The following is a 26,727-nucleotide window of genomic DNA, read 5'->3' on the forward strand; positions in this document are numbered from 1 at the left end:
GTCAGTATTTACACTCGACTTTTGAATATTCCCCGTGGAATACCTAACAGGCCGTGAGAAAATAACTGTATGTCCCTTTGGTTTCTCTCGAGACTTTCTCACGGGCTGATGCAAAATTCAGATAAAATGATTTCGGGTCTGTGGTAGGTCGGCAGTTGAACCAAAACGCTGTAAACGTGAGGACGCATATCTTTCGAGTCCTAGAAGACTTTACTCCATGCTGCGCTCCTAAGGTTTGTCTCTTAACAGGGGTACCGATACTTCTATTCTCCATTATTTTTAATATTTAGATACGAATTCTTTTACTTATTTCTTACAGATTTGGCTTGCATTTCCAATGATAAATTTGATTTCATAACTTTAATTGCCATCTAAGCTTGTTGTTTTCCAATCCCATTTCTCTGTTTGCCCGAAATCTTCGTATTGCAAGGCAGGTGTGTGTTTTCTTCGCTTCTATATTTCGCTAATGCCGTGGCTTGCTTGTATTGTAGACATCGTATGGTGACAACTATTTTAAGTACGTGATCTCCCGATAACAAGTGCGACTGATAGGTGAAAAGGAATATTAGAAATTATTTTTATATATGGAATAAAAAAAAGAAATGCATAATTTTATCAGATTTTCTATTTCGTGTGCTGTTCGTATATCATAGCACTTTTGGTCGACATAATTCCTATTTTTTCGAAAACTTCTTTAGTTTCAGAGTTTAGTAATAGACGATGGTAGATATTTTGTCTAGTTTATTACGCTAATGGTTCGCGCACAATTCTTAGGTTTGAGTCGACTTTCCTCGGGGATACAACTAAACTATAATTTAATTCACTTATTTATTTTGTCACAAAATTATACTGTAAGAAAATGAATTATGTTAGGAGAAAAATAAAATAGACGACCTTTAAAATGATGTTCCCCTTCTAACTAATTAAGATTCTATGAAAGATAAATTCAATCCAATTTCCACTTTTTCAATTAGTAAAAGAGGCCTGCTCAATTGAGTTTTTTTTATATTTTAAATTGGATTTGAAATGGTGTTTACAGAATAAGGGCGGCACATAGGCCGCGTTCTTATTTTATTCTATTTATTTTTTATTTTTTTACCAATTTATCCTTAACTTTAGGCAGGTGCGTTAAACAAAAGCCGGAAGCTAGCACAGTTTTCTTGTTTAAGCAGTTCATGGCATAGGTTGTTTGTCAACCTAAAAAAATAATTAAAACTTAGTTAGATTTTGGAGGAGTCTTGAAGCCAAGGTATTTTTAACAAACAGCTGATATTACAAATTCAATTCCTTATCTTAATACCATGGAATTCTTATTTTCATTCATGACAAAATAAATCCCCGTCATAATTCTGAGAATAACCGAGCCGATTTTATTCGACAAAAGGTGATAAACAGGCAACGACAGATTGAGGAAATAGATTAAAAGCTTCTGAATGAAATATCGTATTCTAAGTACATTGTTATGGGTTGTTAAATACCATTTGTTCGGCATCTAGCAAATAGATGGGAATACATATTTAAGTCAAAAGCCATGAGAACCGACCATCTGTAGATGCGCGCTGTATCAATACCATGGGATGACTGTGTAAAATATTTTCTTTATCTTTTCGCGCGAGTCTTCCTTTGATGAGGAAAATAAGGAAAAGACAGGAAAGTGTTTGATAAGATATTTCTTGATACATATAGAGAGCGTTTGTACCCAAAGGTGTTACCGATTTGCCGATAAGTGATCCGGATTTAAATGAAGATGGAAGGGATAAAAATATCCGAAGTGAATAAAGAAACTTTAACGTGTACCCGAGTTGTCACAACCATGCATGATGAAAATTTTTTATTTCGATGTTAGTTTTATTTTTTACTCTCGTTCGGTTGTTTTACAATTATGAATATATCATGATATTGTGTGTTGTTGTTTAAATCATTGTAGTTATTGATGTAATAGTTTCTACGTCTTTTAATTGTCATTCTGCCCCCCTCTTACGCGATAGATACAAACGTTATTAACTAGTTTTTGCCGGAAAGACTAACTTTAAAACTAATACTACGAACAAACAAATAGCTTACAGACCCTCTTTAAAGGTCATGTGGAAAGGACTCTAGATTCCCTGAATCTTGTTCATATTTCATTCCATTTAATTGTCTTTTCACTTTTTTAGGGAGTCAAATTTGGCAGTTTTCTCTGAGGCTGTTTGGATACCATGCGCGAATTCTTATCTGATCTAGGTTTAAAGTCCACCGTGCAAGATACGATATTTTGGGTATGAATGAGTGCAAGCGATACCACCGTCTCAAAACTCGGAAACGACTCAAATATGCTAATTTGGCCGATTGTGGTCATGTTGCGGAAGCGATAGTTATTAGACTAGTGAGATTTTAAATAGCAAAGTTTAAGACTTCTTTTATTTTTAGAATCAACGCATAACAATGCTTTGTTTAGCACAGCAGTCGGCATGCTCGCCCGCAAACTCTATTTGAAGTTTTATTTTTTATATTTCATTTTTTGTGTGCGTTTTTTAAATAGACGACTAAGCCGATATTCTTTTTAAAAAGCCTTAATATCAAAGCACTTTTTTGTGCTCTTATGATATTAAAAACTCTTTTAAACTACTTGATGTATTTTATAGTATATGTATCCTTTTTGATTTAAACATCCGCCAATTTTCTGTTAATCTGTCATCAAATTGAGATCCTAATCCCAAACTCATTTTGTTTGAGGAAAGACTTCCGACAAACTATCAGCCTATTGAACTGACGGTTAGGCAATGGAACTTTAAAAATATTTTACGCTATTGAGAGCAACACCCCTACAAAAATACGCTCGGGATAATCCCCAGATTTGTAAAAGGGGCAGCAATTATTATTTTATTTTTTTTGCGAATATATGCATGATAGTGAACCGCATTTAGAGGGCTTAGAAAATGCGATCTCTAACTCTGGTTAACCCGTTTTGCACAGCAAAAACCTGAAGTGATGATCCGTTCGTGGTAGCATTTGCGTATTTCCCACGGTCCTTTGACACAGCAAGCAGCTGTGGTAATCCGAATAAAAAGTTATCAAATAAGTGTAGAAACCAAACATTATAATAACAAGAATCCCCTTATTCTATTCTTTAAGCATTTAGAACTAATTAGCATATCGAAGCATTCACGAGTTTAAATGGTTGGAAGCAGGAAACAATAGATTCGACTGACGTGCCGTATTTTGCTTTGTAACTGTTCTTATTTATAGTACACATCTCTGAAGATAGGCAGATTACTATAACAGGGGAGAAGATCTCATTCAATGAAGTGCTAAAACCATATTTTTCAACTCAACGAGCTTGCAACATAGTTCACCGCGGACGGTAATGGAACACAGCGGGGATTTCTTTTTTTATCAAACAAAGACACGACCACAGTGAACACTTAGGTCGTCAGATACTTCTCAAAAGAAACAACTCATACTGTTTGTATAAAGAAATCACTGCAAAGCAAAATGCCACGATACGAAAACTCGAATTATTTCGTCTATCCGTCGTACATTCTTTAAAAACACATTTTTTTTTAAGAAAGACGTACACAAGACGTCATGCGTAAAAGAATTTAATTACTCTTACTCATTTTGAGATAAAAGACACGCTTGTTGTCAATTTTTAATTCGCGTCTTTTTGTTCTACGGTCCGACAAATCATCACCACTTTTAAGTAACAACAGGGCAGATTTTCACCAAAAGTGATTTTCACAGTTTTTTTCTTGCAGCTCAAACACTGTATTTGTGTGATAGTGACGCGAAGTTTGAAGTCCCGAGTACACACATCGCCATGTTTACCCTTTCTCCACTTATTTCTTTTCTTGTACCAAATTAAAAAGCGATTTTATTTCAACAAACCTCTAAATACTTCCTTTGTCTCTCAACCGGTAAAAGTTTTATTTGGTGTTTCTACGTACCAGTCTTAATAACTTGTAGACAGTTGATTCCGGGCACATTGTTATTATCGACGGGAGCAAGCTTGATCTATGCAGGAAGGATTCTCGGTTTCACTCGAATCACAACCCGAACTCCTTTTTCAAGATTTTCATAGCTGGTATTTCACAAAGAGGGAACATTTATTTTCTATTCACTAAACCTCAGGCGGCCAGCCCATCTTGTCATAGAATCTATTTATGATAGAGAAGTATTTTTTCCAAGCCCAAGCTAGCGTGTACTAATGAGTTAGAGAAGTATTCACCTTTGGCCTTGCCGATCCTCGCTATATTACGAATGCATAAAAAAGACGCTAACACAACGGCATTGATACAAGCCCGTTAAGCACGTGGTAGAATAATCCTCCCTTATCGACGCTACGCTACGAAATATAGGCATCTAGCATGGAGGACTCATTTCAACCTCAATTCAACCTCTCCATGCTGTCATGACACAACTTTGTGGTTTGGTTATCATTTACCACCGTATCTCTTCTCTGTGGTAATGCTAGTCTATGTTTGCAGTATAGCGGTTAAAAGCAAAAATGCAAAAACGAGCGAAATCGTGCATTACCTAACCTGGACTAGACCCCCTTAATTGCTTGTGTACCCTGCCTCTTTTTAAAGCACAAGAAAGGGAAATTTCGCCCCGGCTGTTTTTTGTCTCCATCTTGATACTCTATGTAGGAAATCTTATCTCTAATATTGGCCTTAAAAGCAAAATAAAAGCTAAACCAGGGAAATCAGAGACTAGGAGTTGTTAACCGGAATCCTGCGAAGAGATGCCAAGGCTCGAGGTGGTACATCATTAATGTGTAAAAGTAATTAAATTGCTTATTTTCTCGCGCCATACACTGGCTTATTGCCCTAAAGAGTTACTATTCTTCAAAGAAAAACATTGAATTAATTAAATATTCATAACAACGCGAGACGCTAAAATAAGGGAAAATGGGGTACATGGACTAGCGTACAGTGGGCGAATTTGCCTCGGCCTTTTAGGAAAAGCATCAGGGAACACCCGAACTAAATAATAGAAGGGTTTGTAGCGAACTCTCGGGTGATTCGCGGGCTATTTGCTGCGATTGCTTTACTTTAGGCTGTAGTGCGGCGCATGCGCAGAATACAGGCTTTGTTTGAGGCGATTTGTGCAGGAATTGAGGTGCGCGCGGGCCTCGTGCAAGGGCCAAAATGCTCATGCAGCCTTGAGCACGCTGTGTGCTAAGTACACGCGACATTGCTCGTGTTGAGAGTCGTGATTTGTGCTTTACACTGGAGCCCTCTTTGCATAAATACAAGGACTTGGTCATAACAATGGGAAAATCCTCCTGTTTAAGGAAATTTCCCACCGGCGGGAAGTAGCCTTTTTATCTAAAAGCTTAACGACTCGGTCCATTTCATCTTATTCAACGCCATAATGAAAAAATTAGATTGTTTAAAAGTTTAACGAGGCCAACGTGCTAGATAGTTGTGTCTTTCGATAGGCATTAAAAGCTTTTTTGGAGAGATACAGTCAATGTGTTGACATTATCACAAACAATACTGCTAGTGTTCCACCGTTAATTAAAATATTTCACTTTATAAACACCTTTCGTCGAAAAACCTTCTAGATTGAGCCCAAATTGTCTGTAATTACGTGGAGAGTTGTCACATTCCTTGGGGAGGGTGTGAAGGGTGTTTGGGTGTGTACAGGGGACAGAGGGAGAGGTTTACCAGCGCTGGCGTTCGCCTCCCCTCCTGATTATGCATTCATAATGTATTTTAAAGCTCAGAAACATCTGCCTACCTATTTAAATCTCTACAAACAAAAGAAATCTAATTCACTGCATGGCGTGGATAACACCTTTAATAAAGCCCAGAAGGTATGTTAGCATCTGAGCGGCCACGCTACTCGCCAAAAAGGGGTCAAACATGATGAAAATACACTTTGACTAGTCCACTATTTCATGTCAGGGGAATACTCAGGAAAAAGAGAATAGGGTTTTTCGCCTTTTCACCTTGTTGCATGCATGGCATGAATAGAAAACCGGAACGACAATTGAAACAATGATATAAATAGATAGAAGAATGACTATCAGTCGGGCAAGGCCCCAATCAGACACTCTTTACAAACCTCATGTGTCGTGGTTTAACCAATGGCAAACCGTCTCCACAGGGTCCAGCCACTAATGAGAGAATAAGCCAGTATTGATGTGCTCACAGGTTGTTGCCAATTGTGTGATTTCTAGAGCGTGTGTGGACATAATACCTGCTCGACTTTTTTTTATCAATGAAGCTGATGCTCCCTTAGACACCAGCCAGCTGCGGTGTCTTAAGAGTTTATAATCACACATTTGCAGCTGGGATGGGCTAGGAGGTAACTGGACTCAGCAACGCACATCAAATCTAATCTCAACAAAAGAGCCAACCGCCAATAACAATGAGACGTGCACGTAATCTGGGCAAAAGGCCAGTGCTAACATCCAGGCACGGGTGATTGTTCCAATGATCAGGGCGTTTTGTGCTAAGCGCCAAGAAACTCCTCTTAGCAGCTACATCCATGAATGTATCCACACCAGGCCAATCATTTGCCATTAAATTTTAGTGTTGATAATGGGTAGGATAATAGTTTTAGTACCCCCGGTAGACACTACTGCACACTGCCTTCGCACGTGCCTGCAGCAGAAGTGCCTCTCTTTCATGTGGTCCCATAATGAGACATGGATGATCATTACCGCCATCCATTAATAACGTGTAAACTTGTATATTTAGTCTAACAGCACTTATCCATATACGTCCACATACCCAGAAAGACTCAATCTAACGAATACCACCCCTCCCAACAAAAATACACTTGTTTTTCTTCAAATATGCTGCACGTGTGAACGCTAGTAACAGCAAAACGACGTTGAGTGTGACAACACAATATCAATCAGAGGCTTCTCCGCGCACACTTCCCCTTAGGAAACAAGCAATGGCCCCTTCCAGTGATTCGCCAGATAGGCCCGGTGCCGCAACGTCTGCGCCAGCGTGCAAACTTAAATAAGCAACGTTAGGAAACCAAGCCGATATCCTGATGAGATATGCGTAGACATTATCAGGAAGCCTCACACTGCGGCGAGGAGAAATTAAAGATGATAATAGCGAGAAAGTGTCCTCTGTGGTTCTGCTCTTGAATCCTACACCTCGCACCAAGAGCTCAAATTATGTTGAACAAAAGAGAGTTGGAATAACTACTCACTCCCAGCTCATTTGCATGTGTGTTTGCATGAGCCCGTTCGTAGTGAAACAGGTTTATGGTAATGCGCCGCCTTAGTGTAACGCTGTTTGCCTCTTTTCGTTAACCATTGAATTCTGGGCTAAACCAAGCGGACGTCATAAATTAAAATCAACACTTTTTCAAAACAATAGCAGGATCATCACAATATTTTCTTAAACAAGTCTTTAATTGCACTATATACATATTTTCTATTCGTGAAGCGTTTTTTTTTTCCATCCTCACTTTTGCCATACAAAGAAAGTATAAAAATTTATGTACATTTTTCGGAGGTATCTATCTTAGTTGGAGTCATTTTTGTTGAAATAACATCATTCCTAACGTGATTAATAAAACATGAAAGTAAACTTAAACTCCCTCCGTGAGGAAATTCAAACCAACAACAAGGAAAGCTTAATATTACACCCAAAAATGTCTCTATTTCTACTTCCTGTCAGCGTCCAACGCTCTCTAGTCATTGAAAAATAATTTTATCTCTGTTAAAATACAATTAATATTCACTTGAGCAGTGTTCATAATGGCGTGTGTGGGTAGGGATCGGTGCTATCGACTCGCGGGTCTTCTGGTGTCCAAATCTTGGCAGTCATCGTCGCTGCTACGGTTTTGCTCTTTTTTGAGTCCGTCCACGAAAGAGAATGACCTGTGAGAGGCGGTAGTCCGTATTCATTTTGTGATCCTGTTTACAATAGAGAAACAAAGCAAAAATGAGCAAAGGTTGTGCGCTCGTTCAACTAACAAACAACGCAACGTTATCTATTTCCCCCCAAAAAGAGTAGCACAGAAAAGGGAACAAAATGACCACAAATTACGGAATTCCTATCACACACACCTAATATCACTTGTTTTACTCAGATAAGATTCCGAGTCAAATTATTTAGCTATTTGCAGGTTGTAGTAAAACAATGTAAACTTCACAGTAGAGAGATGGCGTGAAATGGCAGGTTTCTTACCGGATCCTCGGTGGCAAATCATGACTTTTCTCGGCTGTTCTGTCCTTGAAGGCTGCAAGGCCTGGCTATGACTCATATCAGAATTGATCATCTCAGTCAAAAATCCGATGTAACCAATTGCTAGCCGCAAAGTATCAACTTTGGATAGCCGTTTTTCGTAAGGTAACGTAGGGATGTGTTTTCGCAGGCCCTCAAATGCTTCGTTTATACTCTGCATCCGCTTGCGCTCTCTCAGGTTTGCCGCGTGTCGTTGCACAATTTGCTGATTTTGGGATTTTCTTCTTCGTTTTCTCTTGAGATTTTTCTCATCTTGAGTTTGAATGGCATACGTGAATTGAGTTGACAATTTTGTTGAGCTTTCAAAAAACGCTGCTTTATCCATTTCTATCTGAGCCAAGACCAGACAGGGTTAACACGTTATTTTCGCGAAGTTCTCCCTTTAGTTATCGGCTAGTGTAACTGGCACATGAATATAACAAGTCGAGCTTTTAGCCATTTTTGGTCAGGTGCTCGACCAATCAGCGCTCAGAACATTTGAATAATTAGTGTTAGGCGGCCGACACTGTGTATTGTTGTAAGATATCCTGACGAATGCTCGGTTCAAGAAAGACAGTGCAATCAGCAAAAAAACAAAACTGTATCGAATAAACAATGACAAACACCACCCTAACCGAACACAATGCCGCTCTCCATTCTTGAGTACTAGAGAAACATTGGGGACGTGTTTTTATCAGAACAAAGTTTGTAGGGAAATGCTCATATTTTCACCACTTGCCACAAGCTCTTTTACATTATCGCCATTCATAAACGGAAGGCGCTTCATAAAATATAGCATCTACATGTTTAAAACTCCGAGAGCATTAAATGAACAATTACAGTGCGTCCATTCTTATGATAACTAGCCAAACGCTATCGTTACACGGTGTGCCTAGTTAATGCCATATAACAGTATATTTTGTTCTATGGCGGTTTTATCAACTTTGTTACATTTTGGCTTTAAAATGATACCACGTTTTAATCACAATGCTACAACTCCCGGCAAAAAAACCTCTTCAACATCTAATTTTAAAATGTTAAATTACGGCTCTGAATCTTTCTCAAGACAAAAAGTCTAATTGTTTTAATTTTTTTCGGCCCGTTACTCAATTCGCGAATTTAATAATAAATATTAAAAGCTGGAAGATCGTACAACCAAACTCTCGATAGTTAGGAGCTATTTATTCTTTACGTTACAAAATAAGTTGCAATCAAAGTTTAAAATTTTGGGGGTTGAGAATTTTGTTTGGATTAAAGCTGTAGTTATGTTGTGTGGAATTTTTAGCAACCTTTTTTCAATAGTTTAAGACGACGTTTTTCGTCCAGTATTCTTTTATCTAAACCCTTTAGAATTGATCTTTTTATTTCTTTAATTCCGCTCAAACAAGCAAAGTAATTTTGAATACTACAATAGACATGATAAAAAGATAATGTTGGGAATTAAAACTCGCATAACCCGCAAGCTTCGAGAAAAAGAATTACGCCGAACTGAACGTGGCGAGATTTGATAAATAAATGAATTCCTGAATTGAATTTTCGCTCTAAGTAAACGCGTCTATCATTTTGGAATGTTTGTTGTTCAACATATTACAGGCTAAATGACGCACCAAGATAGGTAAATAAAAGCATATTGTTGCATTGTAGACGAGGCTAGAGAGTGTTGTATAATAACCATCTAAAACTGGCAAAATCCTTTTCACGGCTAGTAAGTGGCTTTTCAGGGTATACTTTTCGTCAGAATACTACTAATTATTTTTTATTTAAGAGCACAGCGGGTATTCATCTTTTGCAAAATATATATTCCGTACTCAAAAAAACACTTGATAATAGACCAGCTTAGTGTAGAATGCAGAAGTAATACGTTTTAATTCTCGATACTATTTTCATGTGTCCCAAGGCAATGACGATTCGCGAGAAAATCTGTACGTTTTTTCAAGTAACTCGAATCCCTATTCCAACTGACAAGCGCGGAAAGTGCGAAACCCGACAGAGAGAACGCTTCATGAATACTCTCTCATTAACACAACCTATCGTGCATCGTTAAAATTTAAATAACTCGCTCCCCCGATAATTATAGAAGAATATCGTGGCCGCGGTTCGTGTCTTTTGTTTTACGTCAAATGCGACTCATAATAGGTCAGCCAATATCAATACAAACTCCAACATTTGTGGCAAATCTGGCATATTTTTTCCTTTGTTCAAAAAGATTATATGTATACTATACTTAGCGTGTTAAAAACGTCTTTTTGACATTTTACGAGCTCACCTTAGATACCAAAAAGATGACAATTTTCCATGAATACATTTGTATCTTTTTAACTTCAGATTGTTTGGTGGAGTTAAGTTTTAATCTCAAATATATCCGTGACTGTATAGTTTAGTGTCTATCGCACATTAAGGTGTAACAGTTCCTGTTTTGCTCTTTCAGATAAGATGCCCTTCAAGCAGGCTTGGGTTGTTTATAGCTTCGGATCTGCTCTCTTTGTGGTTCTTTACGTTAGAGTACTTAATGAGGTAATAACAAGAAGTTTGCGCGCACGGCCAAGATAACGCCGCCATCCCTGTACCTCATTCTGATAAAAAGGGAGATCTCTTTACGACGGAAGTACAAGTGGAGTGTACAAGATAAAATCACCGCTTATTCAAGCACGTAACAGCCACACTAATTACTTGCGACAAACTTAGCCTTTAACAAGCGGTCTCTCAGCCGTGATCAAGACTACTTATTGAAAATTAAGACTTTTGCAATATAAACGAGCACAAAGCGGTGGTAACGAAAAACTAGACGCGAGAATAGGGGAAGGGGGACAATACACATTGTTTTTTTGCACTGTTCTGGTTCTTATTAGCGATAATGGGGCTAGTGGGACTATTGGCTAGGCGCCACTTTCCCGGCTCGAGCGCTTAATCCGTACGATAGTGACTGTAGCGACTTGCACCGACTTGACGACGCAATACAAAATGTTGCTGAGTGCTTGCAGCGTGTTTAAAGCTACTGAAAGTATTGGCTGTACACGGAGAAGATTATTATTTCCGTCTAATCAATTTCTACTCGTTATTTCGTTATCAGTGGATCGTAATTAGGCCCGTAATCAGATAGAACCGCCCGTATATGTACGTTAATTTCACGCCAAATTACGGTGCGTGCAAATGAAACGGGCTTAATGTATCGAGCCATGTGCTAATTAAAGGGAGAGTGAAAAGTACAACTCGCAGCTCACACACAGAGCTGTTCATTTCGTCTGTTCGTCACACAGCTAATGAACGCTGGCAGTTTGCTAGCGGCAAATGAAATTGCTTTGAGCTTCATCAAATAAACTTGGTTGTATTTAACGAACTAGTGCTCACAATGGGTGAAGTATCTTTGAGTAATTAGAAGTCTCATTAGCTTTAGGTTTCGGAGGAATCAATTCTATTGTGGTATTTGTCTTTCGTTCACACTTTGATCTCACACGTTATATAGAAGAACACAAAAATCCAAACATAAAGCAAACGATACCGCTTCACATACCCCTCAAAGGGTATCAAAGGCCAACTGTAGTACTCTTCATGAATGGGGTTTTTATTCAAGGTACTAAATTAACTGATATTCAGTTTTGACAGACAATTAATTTCATTGACGTGTTAGATGACTGAAGTTGAACCGTGCGTATTGTTATGTCATAATTCATATACAGATACAATTTGTCTCTAGTTTACACCTACCATTAGTTGAAAATGGCACTACGTTGTCGAAGCAATAATAACCCACGCTATCCCCAGAAGCTCTTTCGTAAACAAAACATCAATATGTATTCAGAGATTTCACAAACTTTAAAGCATAAAAAATAATGTGGGTTAATAACCATCTACCATTTAATCAGAGAGCTAGAATATTCTACCCTGCGTTCAGTTACAAATATCAAAATACCATTTAACATAACTCCGTTTTTAGCATCTCCATATTTTATTGCAATTACTGGTATAATTAGTTGATTTGGGATATTATCGTACAGATAATTATCGCATCAAAGGTAATCGTCTTACATGAAAGCAAAGGTAAGGTAACTATGAGAGCAATTTCAAGACTGATGGTGACATTCTACTTGTAAACTCCACTTGAAAAAGTTCGGACTCTTTTTCTTAAAACAGGTGTTTGGAGCACTACAGGTCTTGTGTTGTTAAGAATCTGCTGTTGTGAAATTACCCATTGTATAATTTGGTATTTTATCGGATTAAAATGCCGAACAAAAGAGAAATCCTTGTTGTTAATGTAGAAAGGTTGTAAATCCTGTCACGACTCTTATGTAGTAATATTTGGGGTAGTTGTTTTAATACTTTTAATTTATTTTATCTTCCGTGTTAGCAGAGCTTTCTTAAACAAGTTTTATTCATTGGGTTCGTATATATCTTATTTATCATTCGCTACTGCATTTTATCTACGAAAGTGAAAGTTAAAACGAGTCCAACCGTTAGTAAAATAAGTTCATACACCGTCCAATATTCCTTACTTTGCGGGGTCTTAATCACGGAAGAAAATCGAGTACTGTCCGTGTGGTTAACACTCAGTCACTACGCCGAGCAACACGACAACAGCTAGCTTCCGGGTCATTCTAGTAGCGAATAAATGTTTAACACAAGAGAAAGGCTTCGGCCCCACAGCTATCACAGTGACGGTCAAGTGATTAGGGCAAACCTCGCACGTGTTGACTTTTAATCTCAAGAATAGAAAAGAACAAAAAATATCCGTGTTGCGTGACCTGTCAAGAGATCTTCAAGACGCTTACCTACAAGAAGCAAATGGCTATTTCTTTGGGGGTAGTTTTCAGGCGTACACAGTGTACAGGGAAGCCACGGCTATCTACGTACACATAGCTAATAGATTTCTATTTGTGGGGGGAGGGAGGGGGTAGTTTTCAGCCGTGCATCGTGTACTTAGAAAAGCCACGGCTACCCAGCTACACAAAGCTAAGTTTAAGCACCTTCTTTAAGAATCTTATCAGTTGGTGGGGGAAGAATACGTTTATTTGAAAGATCACTCACAACTTTTGTCGAACTTCTGAGTTACAGTTGATAGCAAGAGAGAAAATATACTTTTCATAGATGTCTGGTACATTGTATAATGTAGTTAAATACAACATGGGCTTATATGCTGTGTTCAGCATTGTTTGTTATTGTTCGTTTGTTATTGTTAGGTGTATATGAAAAATATTAACAAATTAAGGACCTGATTTGTCAAAGGCAGCTACAAGAACCCTATTCAGCCTGATCTTAAAAGATTCTAGTGGCGCAGGCATAGATATTATATGCTAAAGATTTGGCGAAACTACAAAAGGAGCATTTTAGGCGTTCGAAAGCTAGGGAATGCGTTTTCCGAGATCCTATGGCTTAGCGCTTTGGTCTGTCTATAGGTCTGTCTATAGGTCTGTCTATAGGTCTGTCTATAGGTCTGTCTATAGGTCTGTCTATAACTTAGAGCCGTCCGGGTCTTAGAGACCAGGGCCGGGTTCCTGGAAAGCAGGTTAGCGCGCTAGCCCAAGGATAAATATGGCCTTCTTGACATTTGATTGGATAAACAGGGCATTAATCCCTGGATTAGCCTTAACCTGCTTTCTAGGAACCCGGCCCAGAAAAACCCTATAAGAGGTCTAAAAAAAAGTTGATTCCGCTCTTACATCCTGCGGCAAAAGAACCTAGTTGTACCTGCCTACACGGCTCTTTTGAGTAGCTTTCACCACAAGACGTCTTCTAGACTTCTACTACTAGAAAGCATCTGGAAGGTAGTATGGTCTGGTTGTGACTGATAAATACCAAGAAGAGATTTTATAACTTTCTACAGTCTGAAGAATTACATAGATTACCTGTCTTCGTGGTGTACTTTTTTAATTGTCTATCATATCCTGCCTCTACCGTAATGATTTTTGCCTAGCTGTTTGCTGTTATATCCTGCCTCTACCGTAATGATTTTTGACTAGCTGTTTGGGCGATAACTCTACGGTACCGTAATGATTTTTGACAAGCTGTTTGGGCGATAACTCTACGGTACCGTAATGATTTTTGACTAGCTGTTTGGGCGATAACTCTACGGTACCGTATTGATTTTTGACTAGCTGTTTGGGCGATAACTCTACGGTACCGTAATGATTTTTGACTAGCTGTTTGGGCGATAACTCATTTTAACTCAAGATTTTATAACTTTCTACAGTCTGAAGAATTACATAGATTACCTGTCTTCGTGGTGTACTTTTTTAATTGTCTATCATATCCTGCCTCTACCGTAATGATTTTTGCCTAGCTGTTTGCTGTTATATCCTGCCTTTACCGTAATGATTTTTGACTAGCTGTTTGGGCGATAACTCTACGGTACCGTAATGATTTTTGACTAGCTGTTTGGGCGATAACTCTACGGTACCGTAATGATTTTTGACTAGCTGTTTGGGCGATAACTCTACGGTACCGTAATGATTTTTGACTAGCTGTTTGGGCGATAACTCTACGGTACCGTAATGATTTTTGACTAGCTGTTTGGGCGATAACTCTACGGTACCGTAATGATTTTTGACTAGCTGTTTGGGCGATAACTCTACGGTACCGTAATGATTTTTGACTAGCTGTTTGGGCGATAACTCTACGGTACCGTAATGATTTTTGACTAGCTGTTTGGGCGATAACTCTACGGTACCGTAATGATTTTTGACTAGCTGTTTGGGCGATAACTCTACGGTACCGTAATGATTTTTGACTAGCTGTTTGGGCGATAACTCTACGGTACCGTAATGATTTTTAACTAGCTGTTTGGGCGATAACTCAACGGTACCGTAATGATTTTTGACTAGCTGTTTGGGCGATAACTCAACGGTACCGTAATGATTTTTGACTAGCTGTTTGGGCGATAACTCAACGGTACCGTAATGATTTTTGACTAGCTGTTTGGGCGATAACTCTACGGTACCGTAATGATTTTTGACTAGCTGTTTGGGCGATAACTCTACGGTACCGTAATGATTTTTGACTAGCTGTTTGGGCGATAACTCAACGGTACCGTAATGATTTTTGACTAGCTGTTTGGGCGATAACTCAACGGTACCGTAATGATTTTTGACTAGCTGTTTGGGCGATAACTCTACGGTACTGTAATGATTTTTGACTAGCTGTTTGGGCGATAACTCTACGGTACCGTAATGATTTTTGACTAGCTGTTTGGGCGATAACTCTACGGTACCGTAATGATTTTTGACTAGCTGTTTGGGCAATAACTCTACGGTACCGTAATGATTTTTGACTAGCTGTTTGGGCGATAACTCTACGGTACCGTAATGATTTTTGACTAGCTGTTTGGGCGATAACTCTACGGTACCGTAATGATTATTGACTAGCTTTTTGGGCGATAACTCTACGGTACCGTAATGATTTTTGACTAGCTGTTTGGGCGATAACTCAACGGTACCGTAATGATTTTTGACTAGCTGTTTGGGCGATAACTCTACGGTACTTTTTTAATTGTCTGCCATATCCTGCCTCTACCGTAATGATTTTTGCTGTTTGGGCGATGACTCTACGGAGCTCGTCGGGGTTCTTCGGGCGATGCATTAACCTTGAAATTGGCTATTTATTTTTTTCGTGTACTCATCAGGGGTCACCAAAGAGATCCAGTGCCACCAAGAGCTAGAACAAAGCCAAAAATAGCTGTTTTTAAAAAGGCAAACACCTTTGATCACCCGTGATGCATTGCCAGCTTACCCTACCCGTGATGCATTGCTTACTCACCCTACCCGTGGTGCATCGCCAGCTCACCCTACCAGTGATGCATTGCTAACTCACCCTACCAATGATGCATTGCCAACTAACCCCACTCGTGATGCATTGCTAACTCACCCTACCCGTGGTGCATTGCCAGCTCACCCTACCAGTGATGCATTGCTTACTCACCCTACCCGTGGTGCATTGCTAGCTCACCCTGCCCGTGATACATTGCTTACTCACTTTCAAGACGTGGCCTCTGGAAAAGACAAGCTTCCCACTCTGTTTAGACATGATCACTGGAAAAAACAAGCTTCCCACTCTGTCTAGACATGACCACTCGGAAAGGAAGCTTCTCACTCTGTCTAGACGTTGCCCCTGGAAACACAAGCGTTTTCATAATAATTGGTTGTATAATACGATCGAAAACAGGCGCGTACACATGGAAGAGCGTTAAAAAGTATCTTCTATTAGAGTCGGTTTTAAATAAACGTTTTTATTACAAATTATTTACGTTAGTTTGAGGTATCTTTTAGGGGGTAAATTCATGCCTAACCACGCCCACTTTAGTATCTTTTAGGGTTGAAATATAACCAGACCACGCCCACCTTAGTATCTTTTAGGGTTGAAATATTACCAGACCACGCCCACTTTAGTATCTTTTAGGGTTGAAATATAACCATGTTTTGTTTTCAAAAAATCCCGACAATGATCCCCATCCGGCCATAAAGTGGGTTATTTCTTATTAATGAATCTTTAAATACTATGCTTTTTTTATATGTTAGCCATAACTGCGCACCCCCCTTAGCCAATACTGGGGGCGCGCATGGAGAAATCTTCACATTGAAGACCCGGGGCATTTAAAAGTTAGTTTATACATTAACTTTACACCGGCGTAGATATTACCAAATAGTCATTTTCTTTATCATGCGTCGCGTTTCATTAATAAGAGCAACAATTTAGCGGAAGCCTAAAATAGGGGAGGTGCTAATCATGACGAATTTGGTTAAAATTACCGGGGGAATATCCTGACTAAATTCCCTACTTGACCAGATTCCCTCCGTGAACACAAGTACGATTGCATTGTGGGATTGTTACGCTCTCGCACTCTCGGCTCGCAAGGCACATGGGTAGTGTGGCTTGCGTGCACATGTTTAGTAATGATTTACCGCTGAACCCTTCTACAGTTCCCTGTGTGTTCACGTTCCCAAGTTTGTCTATCTGAAGTGGTGGTAGGGGGGGAGGGGGTGGTGGTATTGAGCTTGTTGTTTTCAAATGACCACACAACAGAATCAGGAGGATTTTTCTCCAACAGCATTTCGATGATCGAATGAATAAAAACAAAATCTTCGCTTCGCTTTGTCCATTTTGTCAGATTTTTGGGCAATTAATGATTTTTCCCATTTCCATGTAATAAGCAAATAAACCAAACAGGGCGCGCGGGTGTAAGGAAGGTAAAAAAAAAAAAACGTAACAGCTGGTTTCCATCTAACCCCCTTCTTTGATAGCGTATGTGATGATAAAAACTGCGCCTTCACACATTTTAATAACAAGAACTTTATTGCGAGCGGAATAATAGCTGCATTTTTTAACATCAAACATTTCTGAAATTTTGAGATTGCCGAAAGAAAAATATTTCGACCATTCATATTTCAATAAAATTATATAGCAGTTGCTTTCTACAAAACAAATATGAACTCACTTTTAAAGAAATCGACCTTATAAATGTCTCAAATTGGAAAGTACCGGATTTAGCCGGAGAGTCTACCTTCGCCCTCTACACAATCATGCTTTTCCACCACTTTTCCACCACTTTTCCCACACACTTCCCTGTCAGTAGGGAGCAATAAAGAAGCTCTTGTCTCTAATGAAAGAACTAGAATGGCACTGCGTACTAGGTCTAATGACTTAGATCCCAATACTTATTGTTAAGAACATGTCCCTCGCCCCTCTCCATGTTATGTCCAATGTTTGTGGTATGTTCGCCGGTTCGTCATCTTCACTCCGTTCAGTCCAACGTTAGGGTGGTACTGTTCCGTTCCTTTCCCAAATCCATTCCGTCCAATGCGTTGTTATCGTGGGAGTGGAAGTGACAAGCAGTTCGCGTTAGAGCACGTCCGCTGTTCCGTGTAGTCCATTCCACTCCGTCATGTCAAGAGGGGGCGCAATGTGTGTTGTCAGTTCATGGGACCAGGTGTGATCATTTGAGTTCTTTTATTACGCATTGTGCAGTTCGTGCCGTTGTCCGCTATGTACGTAGTAGCGCAAACTTCCAGCGCGTTTATGTACATTACCTTGGGTGACGCGGGTGTTGTTTACGTGCGGGGGCGTTTTCTTGATGACTCGTTCCGCGGTGGATCGGCGAGCATCACCTTGAGCTTCATGCCCAGGACATCGTGACCGTGCAAACCCTGTATTGCGGCATCGGCAGATTGCTTGGCCGCGAACTTCGCGTAGCCAAAGTTCCTCTCCTTCATCATCCACACGTCGATCAGGTTGCCGAACCTGCTGAAGACGTCCTTTAGCACGTGGTCCGGCGGGGGCGCGGGATTACACACGATGAACAGACGCGACGCGACGTCCGCATTCTGATCGGCGAGGGGGGCCGGGGCGGGCAGTGCGGCAGTCGTGTACACAGGGCTACCATCAATGCTGAACCCCGCCATACTTGGCAAAGAACTCTTCGAGTCATACATGTGCTGCATGCTCGTGTCATTGCCACCCGGTCGACCGCTTGGCGGATCCTCGGCGAACTTTACCACTAATTTATTGCCCGGTGGGTATTCAAAGCCATTGAGCTTTTCCTTGGCGTAAATAGCAGAGCCAACGCTGTTATAGGTGACATATGCGAACCCCTTGGACTCTCCCGTGTTGTAATTGCGCTTCAGATCGCATACCTGCATGCCCGGGATGATGTCAAAGAGGCGAACTACCTGCTCCTGCGTGACGGCTGTAGAGATGATGACGAACAGTCGCATGGGCGTGTGCGAGTTGGCGATGGACTCTGCTACCTGTGCGGCGGCCGGGTTGACTTGGGTCTGGTTTGAGAAGAAGTCCAGAGCTTGCTGGTGCATGGCCGGCTGGACAGTGGGCTGTGGAATAGCGGCTGCTGGGAACATGGCCGGCTCAAGAAAAGGGTTGAGAGGTACGCCAAAGGCTGGCGTGGCACTCGCTACAGCGGCTGCATCCCGTGCAATCTTATGAGACTTGGGTTCTGCCCACACTGCCTTCAGGGACTTATCACAGTTCTCAAGTGCCATAGCCGCTGTTGAAGACTTGTGGAATTTCACGTAACCGTAGCCTTTGTTTTCTCGAGTTTTGTGATCACGCACAATCTGCACATACTCAATGTCACCAAAGCTCTCAAACTTTGAGCGTAGGTCTTCGTCATTAAAGTCTTTAGGACAGATGACAAACAGTCTTGTCATAGTCGTTTGGTCTTGAAAGTCTGACTTCCCCCCAGAGTGTTTAGATTGGGCAATCATTGCCTGGAATGAACAGAGAAATTCAGTTACAGTTTGAAGTCAGAACAAGTGTGTCATGATGTTAGGTTGACAGTAATATAGTAATTCTTGTCGGTTATTTTAAAACTGTCCACAATTAAGGCTCTCTCGCTGAAGTGGATGGAATTAGTCAATATCATGCCCCCAAAAACAGTCTACAAGCTATATGAAGCTGTTTGTGGGTACCTAATCTCATAAAATCTGTAATCCTTTAGTTCGTAGAATTACACAAGCAAAAATACTGCGTTGTCTGTTTTTCTAGTATCATCTTGGAAATCTACGGAAGTCTATGATACATAAAATCATAGAACGTGAATGGGGTGAGTGTGGAACAAGTATAGGAATATACAGCACAGGAAAGCCTAGAACACTCGGCATATATGTATAGCCGCACGATTCCGTTGATACACTTCATGTTATCTGCGAGTCATGTGAGCATCCCTTAATGATTTTGTGCGAAAAGCGGTCAAAAGTAGAGTACTTGTGTCTGTGCCCTGTGCTCTGTCTTGATGCAAACAAGTTGACTCTGTCTTGATGCAAACAAGTTGAATGGTGCGTTCATAGATTATATATATCATCCAAGAAGTTGCTAATGGGTTATTGTTGTTAAAGGATGTTCCTTCGAATAACAGCCTCCGTGATAAAGGAATTAAATGAAAAATGATTGAGATGAAAACCTTGTTGACGTAACACCCTACTCATACCAAAAAATGAATCGTCTTTACAAGCTGTTTAACTAGGTTTCACATTTCCTTATTTTATCCTTAGCTACATACCTTACAAGGCAGTTCTAACTGTATACAGTAAATCAAGGTAAGGCTTTTTGAGAAAACCACAGCAGAGAGGAAAAGGAAATTTGAACAAGACCTTGCTTTTGGAGACTAAAACACAACATTCTATTCTCCAACCCATGTTTATGGTGAATTCAGCTTGGTCTGAGTATAAAATTAGGGCTTTCTTTAGTTTCGGTCATTTTCACCATAGTGGGCTGAAGTATTTTGTCACAAAACAGTAAATCCATACAGATAATGTAAATTATAAATAAATCTGTTTTTGACAGTATTAGCATTCTTCTTTAAACCTGAAGTAGATAGTTCATAGCTGGTTAAGCCAATGAGCTTGTTTTAGTCACTGTAACTTTGTTTTGTGGTGTACTGTTCATGGTGTATATGTAAGACAATATTTTTCTTGTAGTTGTCACATCAACATTCACCAAAAATGCATTCAAGGAAGCAGCAAGAAAGGCTTATGCACTCCATAGCACAGGGCACGAAAGATTTTTTTATTCAAAATAAGAATGCATTTACTAAACTGTGGCTTATGCACTCCATAGCACAGGGCACGAAAGATTTTTTTATTCAAAATAAGAATGCATTTACTAAACTGTGTTCATAATCTACATGATAAAAAATAGTTTGAGCAAGTTGGGAATTTTGAGAAAGTAATCAAAAGCCATACAAAAATGATCCTGTTATTATTCTCAGAAAATATTAAAGTTGTACCCTATTTATTTTCTCTAGCTTTTTGATTATCAGGCATGTTGTAATTAGAATGTTGGTCTAGGGATTTGCATAATGAAAATAAACTGTGATGGATCGAATAGAAAGAAAAAGCATTATTGGGATAATCTGCTAATTCACTTAGCAGAACTGACCAATGCAAATAGTGCATTTGAGCACCGTAGCACTTTAGACCATAAATTCATAAAATCAGGTGTGTCTTTCAAGTAAAAAAAAGCAATTTGTACTGTAGAAAGTCCATAATAAAATGTGCTTGTAAAATGCCCCTAAAGGACAATATATCTTATACCTCCGAGACAGACATAAGTTACAGTAGTTTTCTTTGTGTGTTACCACACACTACACAATATCATACCAGTCAAATACACCTTGAAATAGCTTGTGTGAGATCCTTACATCAATATGGAATCTCTGGGAAATAAGACTTTTAAGTGAAAGACAAAACCTGTTCATACACTACATCACAAGCCTGTACATAAAAAAAATAGTGACACTTGAAAATCACAACTTATACAAGTCAACCATCTGAAAAACTCTAGTTTAAGCTACCAGTATTACTACTAGACATAAAAAATACTGTACATCTCAGTAACGAAAATATGTTTTATCAATCAGGTATCGCATGAATCTAGAACAAATTAAAGTCCCCTCTTCATTCAGTAGCCCAGTACTTTATGTAACTGTATAGTCTCTGTTGTAATGGTCTATATTTTACCTTGAGACGGAAGTGTAAGGCAAGCTGCTGTCTCCTATAGAACTCAATGTCTCTAAAGGTGACTAAATTTTGAATACTTTCAGGAGTAAGCATCATGTCTCACTAGAGGTCTTGGGGTGCCAACAACCTGTGCTCTGATTAACAGGGACTGCGGATCTGATTTGCTTCAAGGTCTACAGGGTATCTATAGTGATTACAGAACACCTGTGTGGTCACTGACAAATGATGTTGACACTACCAGCCAATAAGAATGCAGTATTTATAACCGATTTACCCATACCTGTGGTGTGAGCTTCATTCAATATATAGAACTGTGCTTTGAGTAAAATGTTTGTAGAAATAGCTACCTCATAAAACATGACAACAAGACACAATAAAACTGTTGAAGATAGAATTATTATTGTTTAGAGAGGAGAAAAGAATAAAAAATTGAAAGCATTGAAGAGTCTTCTAAAACCGTGGTTCATTGGTATGCTGTTAAATGCTGGGTGTTCTCTTAAGAAACACCTCTCCACAGAAATAAAAATTGACAAACTAGAGCTTCTTTTATTGCAGTCAATTAGTGGTGAAGAAACTCACACATATTTTTTTTGCACTTTGTCTTATTTTAATTATTTTTTTTCCCAGAAGCAATTTAATAATTCAGAAATGCATAGATCATAGAAAATCCATGTGAAGTGATCCTATCTGGGTGCACCTGTAAACTGAATTTAGAAATCGGATATCTACTTCTCTAACAACTGGTATTCCACTTAAATGAAAGTATAGTGTTACAGAGGAATCAGGTAAACCCAAGAAGGAAGAATGGAGAAAATTGAAAAAGAATTAATTGTGTAAGAAGTCCTCAAGTAGATGTACACAATTAAATAGTAATTGTTTGATACTGTTCTATTTCTTAATCTTATCAGTGACAATCTCTATGTGCTAATCAACTGGATATTTAAGATAACCTCTAGGCAATTAAAACTAGCAGAGAAGCAAGAAAAAACTGTATACCCAAACATCTTCAAACAAATATACAAGCTCTCTTATTTTAAATAATAGATCAATTAGAAACTTAGAGCATAGGGTACTGTATTATAAAGAAAGAGCTTCTTACAACTAGCTATAAATATATTTTTTCCTTGCATTTCAAATCAAATAGGAAGGACAAAAGATTTTTTATCTCTACCACTCCGTTACTGGTGTTCCATTGATGTAAAGGCATGTACCACCAATAGAATATTACTGAAGGGGCCTCAAATTTTCAGTCTACTGCATTCAGAGAAACAAAATATATTTGAACTAATTGTTAATTTTGCATTATTTGTGTGAGAACCAAAATTATGCTTACAATCAATTTGATATTTCTCCATTTCACATTTTTTTTAAACAGTTATCATTTTTTTGAAAACTTAAGTGGCAGCAACATGGTTATTTGAATCTCACTATTAGCTAAAAGTACAGCTGAAATACTGTAGTTCAGTATTATTAAGGGTTTACCTTACAAAGTGAAGCTTGCACTAATTGTTTCAGGATTATCTTACTTGGAATCAGCAAAAAAAATTAACATTAAAATGTTTTTAAGTTCTCTTTAAAATATTTACACAAAATGGGGAGCCTTGAACACATGTGCAACTACAGAAAACAGAAAGAAACAATATGTTGCCTGAAAAAAAATATATATAGAAAGACTCAAAGCCTGCTAGTGAAGGTACAACTTGTTCAAGACAAAATAGCACATTCATAAATAAATATAAACAAGGGATGAATGTAGCACCACTCAAAATGGTATTCTTCATTTGATGGCTCCAAGCTGTAAATATCTTTGCATTGTAAAACAGCTGCTTTGGAATTCAGTAATTTGGGAGTTTTGCTTGGCTTTATGGGGGGCATATCAAAATTAAGGAATGGTAGCTTGATAATTAGTGTAGCAGTATGAGAATTCTTTCTATCCTTGAGTGCCAACTTGCTTTATAACTTGCTCTATCTGATGATTTAGGAGACTTACTATTTACTAAGTAGTTACAGTAGTGTGAAACAAAAAAAATGTGACAATGCTTATCAATCTTCATTCGATTGGATAAACCTTTAAGCAGTTTTTAAAGAAAAGGAAAACAAATAATATGGCTGTATTTGTTCACATGTCACAGCGACACTTTATAGAAAATATAACTTTAAAGCAAATCTTAACTATAGCATCAAAATTGAAGGATTAAGAAAATGCAATAAAGGTATCAACAGAATTAAATTGTAACAGTTCTACGGTGGATACTTTATTTCAGATAATATTTCTGCTCGCAGGTCCTTGGTGTTTAAAACAGTTGATAAAAAGATTACATTGTGTTTTTAGATTGGACTTCCTTGTAACATTTCCTAAACAAATTTTCCCTCTTGTCTGATAATCCAAAGTCAAAACAAAGCCGACTTATGCAGTAGATCATCACCAATTTAAGAATATATTCAGTTTTTCTTGGTCATAATTTACGCCGAGGTATTAGAAGTGATCAGCTGGTAGAACATGAATAATTCAACTCTCTAAATCTTTGGTGTTGACGGCGAATATCTAGACACCGCTATATCATTAGCCATCGAGACTTCCATATTCGACAAGTTCACGAAAAAATAAAAATACAGAAAGCAAGCATTCTATAACTACGGACACCGACGCACGACTCCTTTAATCTGTTGTAACAAGTTTTTTTTAACGAATTTCGCCACAAGGCACATGGTACTCAGAGACGCGTAAATTAACACGCGTTCCTTTACAAATTTTAACTACTCTAAACCACAATATGTAATACGTGAAAAAGATCTTTCTCTTCCAGTCAATACCTTAATAGGCTTGGGATCATCTCCAATGTTTCGTCCGTCCATTTCTTCGCAAGCGAGAGCTGCTGACGATGCCTTTACAAACTTTACATAGCAAACTCCGCGATTTTCCTTAGTGGCTTTGTCTTTTACAACCCACACGTCTTCAATGGTCCCGTACTGTTCGAAAGCTGATCTTATATCCTCTGCATTATGTCGCTTACTACAAACGATAAAGACTCTAGAAAAAGGTGGATTATCCACGTCTATTCGGCCGGAATTTGAGCTGGTATCCATCATTTGACTCGAAGCCATCTTTGCCGGCAACTGCAAGACTGCAAGACGGACTATGACCCCATGGACTTCTGGGAGTAAGGGAGCCACAGGGAGCCCATGCCAAGCAGGGAGTTCTCTTCCAAACAGATTCGCAAGAGTTTAATGTATTATCTGGTAGCAAGAGAGGTCTCTTTCTGGTAGTAAGAAATCACAATGCATGAACAAATTCAATCCCTTATCTGTTACTATTGTAAAGAAATAGAATTAATACATTTTGGAGAGCTGGACTGGAGAGCTCCGCAACATTGTGAGAAAAACCACAAGAGTCTGTCCCAGAAGTCTAACACACTCTTTTTTTTATAAGAACGTCCAGCCTGAGATTTCACCAAATTTTAAGAACATGCTAAGAATATGCCGAGGCTCAAATAGCAAGAAAGTATTGCTTTTCTAGTCCTAATGCGTTCTAAAATGCAGAATCAAACTGTGCTCATAATAACAACCAAATATTATTGCTATTGATCATTTGTATAATTCTCTTCCTAAGGCCAAGTAAAAATAAAAACATGTTAATCGTCCTGATAAGATCAAAATAGGAAGCATGCGGCCCTTTTTATTTATTATCTTTTATTAATTTTTTCTCCTTGGGTTATCAAAGATTTGTACGATTCACAAAGGAAATTTCCGCGATGTTGCGAACGGGTGAAAAAAAATTGTAAGAAAAGCCTTGAAACGGGAACGCCTGCCTTTATTTCAGTGTCCAGGCACCGCTAACGCACGACATTTGAACTTCTGAGGATCAAAAAATAAAAAAAAGCAGCAGAAATAGCTAAATAAAAATAACATAAAATATTGATGCGGCCCCGAAAAAAGGATGCGGGCGGGGACGATAAACATGTCTTTTTTTTACTTGGCCTAATAAGCAGTAATTTGGTATCATATTTTATATATTTAAGAACACCGTTTTAAGAACATATTCAGCCTTAACATGTCCCAAATAAAAATGGCCCGGCCTTAACAGAAAATTAGAAAGCTTTGAAGAAAAACTAGGTTTCCGAATTATACAACTCGGACTTGGCCACTTCAGGACCTAGATGAAAGGCAGACCACACACCCAAGCACGCGCTGAAATATCCTATGACAACTAAAAGCTCCACGACTAGACTATTTCGGTCCCAGCACCGCAATTTAACAACCAGGCCCGTAGCCAGGGGGCTCCGAAGAACCCCCTCCCCCCCCCCCCTACTTGACTGGAAGGCCCGCTCTAATGAAGGAAAATTGAGTACAAAAGCGAGCTACCTAAGAGAAAACGCTAAAAAGGTAAACAACCCCCCCCCCCCCGCTAAAAATCCTGGCTACAGCTGCTAACTGTGCAATGCAAAGGCTGCAAAGACAACCGTGCATTAATAGGGAGCGACAATAACCAGGTTCTTAGCCCTGTCAACGCTACGCACAGCAATCGAGGTCTATCTAGACACATCAGGTCTTTGAGCTCCAAATATTGTGCTTTAATCGTAATACACGCGCGTATGACTTCTTTTGTGTACAATAGACAGGACAAATAAACATGGAAGAAAGACTAAGAAAAGCTCGCGATTTGTCCATCATTAAAATAATATCAAGGGTGGCGGAGCTTCGAGTGTCTTAGTTCTTCGTAATGCTTCTGTGAAACTGGTACCACAAAGTCTTCTTGGGTGTGTGTTTCGACTACAAAGAAGCTAGAGTTATACCCACAGAGGTAAGGCTGGTAATTCTATTCTTTTTCACTGCGTTCAGCCGAATAGAAAATATTGGTAGTTTCTTGATGTTACGGAACACCAGCACCAAAAACACAATGGAACAAAAGCCAAAAACAAAGACCTTAGAACGAGACAATGAAATACAAAGGCAAAGGCCTTGAGCACCAAAAACAAAGCTCTCCGTAACACCAAGGAATACCCAAAATATTTATTGTCTTTATTATAAAATAAGAGAGACAACATGTAGGAGGATAGCCATCCAGCTGGTTTAGTTTATTGAGTAATAAT

General features: G+C 39.0%; 2 protein-coding genes and 1 long non-coding RNA gene across 5 annotated transcripts; 1 reads left to right on the forward strand and 2 right to left on the reverse strand.

Annotated features, from left to right (window-relative positions):
- Nucleotides 1-78: 78 nt before the first annotated feature.
- LOC116620020 lies at nucleotides 79-12,414 on the forward strand. The gene is made up of 2 exons (XR_004296969.2): nucleotides 79-233; nucleotides 10,609-12,414. It is a non-coding gene; the product is annotated as an uncharacterized LOC116620020 (long non-coding RNA).
- On the reverse strand, nucleotides 7,345-9,108 carry LOC5515734 (pancreas transcription factor 1 subunit alpha). The gene is made up of 2 exons (XM_032385496.2): nucleotides 8,145-9,108; nucleotides 7,345-7,870 (listed from the first exon to the last, which is right to left on the reverse strand). Exons 1-2 carry the CDS (start codon nucleotides 8,524-8,526, stop codon nucleotides 7,707-7,709), a joined length of 546 nt encoding a protein of 181 aa, XP_032241387.2. The 5' UTR covers nucleotides 8,527-9,108; the 3' UTR covers nucleotides 7,345-7,706.
- Nucleotides 12,415-16,142: 3,728 nt separating the features above from the next.
- LOC5515797 (RNA-binding protein 45) lies at nucleotides 16,143-24,788 on the reverse strand. Of its 3 annotated transcripts, XM_032385520.2 has the most exons (3): nucleotides 24,452-24,788; nucleotides 18,194-19,387; nucleotides 16,143-16,277 (listed from the first exon to the last, which is right to left on the reverse strand). In XM_032385520.2, exons 1-2 carry the CDS (start codon nucleotides 24,740-24,742, stop codon nucleotides 18,215-18,217), a joined length of 1,464 nt encoding a protein of 487 aa, XP_032241411.2. In that variant the 5' UTR covers nucleotides 24,743-24,788; the 3' UTR covers nucleotides 16,143-16,277; nucleotides 18,194-18,214. The 3 variants fall into 3 exon arrangements, with proteins under 3 accessions (XP_032241411.2, XP_032241410.2, XP_032241412.1); XM_032385519.2 differs by lacking the exon at nucleotides 16,143-16,277 and having other exon boundaries at nucleotides 17,441-19,387; nucleotides 24,452-24,787; XM_032385521.2 differs by lacking the exons at nucleotides 16,143-16,277; nucleotides 24,452-24,788 and adding an exon at nucleotides 21,638-22,630 and having other exon boundaries at nucleotides 17,441-19,387.
- Between the last annotated feature and the right edge of the window lie 1,939 nt (nucleotides 24,789-26,727).

The sequence above is a fragment of the Nematostella vectensis genome, chromosome 2, assembly GCF_932526225.1.
Source record: "Nematostella vectensis chromosome 2, jaNemVect1.1, whole genome shotgun sequence".
Taxonomy (NCBI): Eukaryota; Metazoa; Cnidaria; class Anthozoa; order Actiniaria; family Edwardsiidae; genus Nematostella; species Nematostella vectensis.